The 3649-nt window shown below is 39.4% G+C and overlaps 1 protein-coding gene across 1 annotated transcript in view; it reads left to right on the top strand.

Annotated features, from left to right (window-relative positions):
* The first annotated feature begins 976 nt into the window (after positions 1-976).
* The window catches only part of LOC118747623 (paramyosin, long form-like), a 23918-nt gene continuing 21245 nt past the window's right edge, over positions 977-3649 (top strand). Inside the window, exons 1-2 of the mRNA XM_036481672.1 lie at positions 977-1099; positions 1969-2025. Of these exons, the coding sequence (XP_036337565.1) occupies positions 977-1099; positions 1969-2025 (180 nt within the window). The remainder of the gene's footprint in view (positions 1100-1968; positions 2026-3649) is intronic.

Here is a 3649-nt window from a genome sequence, read left to right as displayed (position 1 = left end):
CAACCAGACAGACGCCTCTACTCCTTGCCATCGCGGCAATCATCTGCCGCTTACGCTAATTACAGGTAAAAATGTCAATTGCTCAATATATGTAGTCCACGTCAAGATGACCGACTTGACCCGAGCGCATTAGCCACCAAAATACTCAATTCGTATGGCAAGTATGTACGTTAGCAGCTCGTGAAATGGAAAAACGAATAATTCGAAAATGGAATCGGCAACAACGACGATTCGAACAGTTTCCACGCTCGTCTTGCGCCCTGCGTCTACTCACTGCAATTAACACTTACCGAGGACAGCTGGTGTGAGTGGAGCGTGAAAAATTCAATAAAAACACATACACGTACACACTTAATTTTCGTACGCCTAGTCCGTATTCAAAAAAGCTATGAGCAAGAAAATTGTCTGCCCAAGTGTGCCTGTATAATGCCTAACGGTACACATAGTCCACTCAAATACGGCAACAAGAACAATCAGCAACACTTGGACACACACACACACACACACACACACGTCCACAGATCGCCGACGAGAAATTCCCACTCGAAAATAATTGCAACGTCTCGTCGTCGTTGGGGTAGAAATAGACGAAAAGATCGGCTGCCAGCGCCAAATTTACGAAATACTCTTTATTCGAACGACACCGGGATCTCTTGTTCAGTAGATCACCAGCCTTTCTCCGACGTTTATTACGAATTATTCGGTGACTCGGTGACAACTACAACTTTTGTGTGTGGAGTGCGAAATAATTTCTGATTTAGTCTCACACCTACAAAATTTTTGTTACTGGAGGATAACAACTGCATTGCAGGGAAATCGAAATTTTTCCACACAACAACAACCAGACACAAAACGCGGGGGCGCGAACGAACTGTTCACCTGAGTGAAAAACTTAAAATAAATAATAATTTTCATTATTCATTAATTAATTTTATAAATTAAATTTACAACAAAAAAAAAACACAAAAAAAGTAAAATGTCCTCGTCGCAAGCAGTACGCTCATCGAAATACTCGTATAGGGCCACCTCAACTGGACCGAGTGGAGCTGATATCTCCATTGAATACAGCTCTGATTTGGCCGCCCTCTCCCGTTTGGAGGTAAGACACGCGTCGAAAACGGAAAGGAATACATATAAGAAAACGAATAAAGAGACAAGTAAAAAATAAAGAATATTGGATTAATGAAAAATCAATTCAAACTCGAATTGAAGCTAAACTGAAAATCTAAAATGTATACAAAAAAAAAACACTTTCAAAACTCTTTAGAGCGAAATTTGTGCAAAAATGTTTTTTGTAATTCAAGTGTCCAACTGATCCTCGAGCCTTTCTTCGTACATTCGGCTATTTTCGGCACAGTGGTGTGAAAAGAAACCTGAAATTTGAAAATTTTGCTGCAAAGCAAAGCGAAAAATGTGCACGCGCGGATTTGTAGACTGAAAAAAATCGAACAAATATAAGAAGGTGCATATGTATTACTAAAATTATGTACTCTTAAATGTATATATGTACATATGTATATGCTTATGTACTCTATACGAAGGTACGCATATGCTAGACGAATTATGTAATAAAACGAAAAACGCCAAGCAGAGTCGCTGTGAAATATGTGCGCGTATATTTTTGGTACGCGAAAGAGTTAAAAAAAGACGCAGAACTTTGTATGTATGTATATATTTAGGTAGATGTACATAGATACATGTGGCTTATTTTAAAAAGTAGTACATAAAATACATCAAAAGGAAACTGGTGACTTGTGAAAAGGATTGTATATAAAAAAAAACATAGTTTGCATACATAACTGTTAAAATAATCAAAAACAAAGAAGCCGAAAACAAAATTTTGTGCTAGTGTGCAAAAAATAAATTTCATAATTCACTTCGCGCGCGCGTCAATTTAAAAAAATAAATAAGAAATAAATAAAAATATCCTTAATAATGTGAGCATTTCAAATTTCGCTTTACTTGCAGGATAAAATCCGTTTGCTCCAAGATGATCTTGAAGCCGAACGTGAATTGCGCCAAAGGGTGAGTATCGGGTGAGGGCTGGGAGTTACAGACGCATTTTAACATAGTCCTTTTGCTTCGAAAATAACAGAAATTCACATTCACATCTTGTATGAAAATTGCGCATAGCATACATATGTATTTACATATGAGCCTAATATTTTTGGGACATCGGTATTCTTAGATCATCTATTATTTTAAACCTGGTTAGGTTAGGTTAAGCTATAATAGCCGCCCTCAACTACATCCTTTGTCAAACTTAAGTCCGACAGATTGTAAAAAAAAAAGTATTGATGCAGACATCGCCGGCTGAGTTAAGCTCAGGCATTACACCGACAGCGAAATTTTTTACGTTCTCGATTTCTACGACGCATCGTCCTTACAATTTTGGCTGTAGTTGTTTCAAAAGAAGAACGGAGCCTATACCTGTCATTACTCAATTCTGGCTAGATGTGTCTAGCTACTCAAGAAGTTGATTCTTCCAGGCATCTTTGTTGCCGGTCGTTGTTGTCGAATAAACTACGAGAAAACTCTCAGTAGACTTGGATTTGAACGAAATTTCCACATTAAATTTCACCAAAACTCAAATTTCTTGCCAAATTCCTTCTAAACGCCGCTACACTTTCACATTCGAAAACAATGAAGAATTTGCAAAACGAACAGCTGAAAAGTAAGCGAAAGTGGATTGCACACAAAAAGTGAATTGCAAGAAAACAGTTCGGCCACAAAATCGATGTGGAGCCACAAACACTTGGCTAATTATAAATTACCCTTGCGTGTCGCTGCGAGTGATAATGATGTGCATTGAACTTCAATCGCATGGGGCTTTCAATCGGCTGGGGACGTTGGGTTGCGGGATGGGGGATGCATGGCATGCGACCGATAATGAGCGGAGATTTTGATTGAAAGCTACCAAATAGGCGCACGGCAGAAGCAACCGGCAGCAAAAAGTGAGGAAAACGAGCGCAAGTAAAAGAAGAAGTTACAAAAATGCCACAAACAAAGCGTAGGATAAATAAAAAGTAAGGTGAAATGCAACAAAACATAGGTACATACATACATACATACATATATAACGACATACGAAAGTAAAGGCAAATGGAAGAGGCGGCAGGCAATAAAATGTGTGCATGCAAAATATGCAGCAAAGCAGCTACATACATACGCGCGATTCCCTGTTGCTCATACGCAACGTTGTACCCGCGCAGCCAAGGTGCCAAGGAGGAAGTCAGCGTTGGAATGCAACGCGAAGAAAAATTAGTTACACTCCGCCATGGATGCACTGAAGAATGGGAATGGGAATGGGAATGGGAAGTGTTGCGTGGCGTGGCGTTGCGACAAATTTAGAAAACACTCCTGGCCTGGGTGAGCCCAAAATGCGGCAGACATCATTGCAGCCTAACAGGAATGCGAGCAATTTTCTTGATTTTATCATCGAAAAAGTTTTGAAATCTTAGCAAAGTTTCAATAAATCCACTTCGCTCATAAACAGCTGTTGTCAAGCCACCAAGCGCCACAGAGCACAAAAAAAATAAAAATAAAAGGAAAAATAAAATAACTCACACACACACACACATACACACCCAAACCCAAATGAATCGCCTCCGCATGTGTTCGCAGCACTCGAAAACAGCACAAAATGGCC

Source organism: Rhagoletis pomonella, unplaced genomic scaffold (assembly GCF_013731165.1).
Source record: "Rhagoletis pomonella isolate Grant_MI unplaced genomic scaffold, Rhpom_1.0 Rhpom_scaffold_00012, whole genome shotgun sequence".
NCBI classification, from domain to species: Eukaryota; Metazoa; Arthropoda; class Insecta; order Diptera; family Tephritidae; genus Rhagoletis; species Rhagoletis pomonella.
The sequence above is the reverse complement of the archived record's forward strand: the minus strand, read 5'-3'. Positions and strand labels throughout refer to the sequence as shown.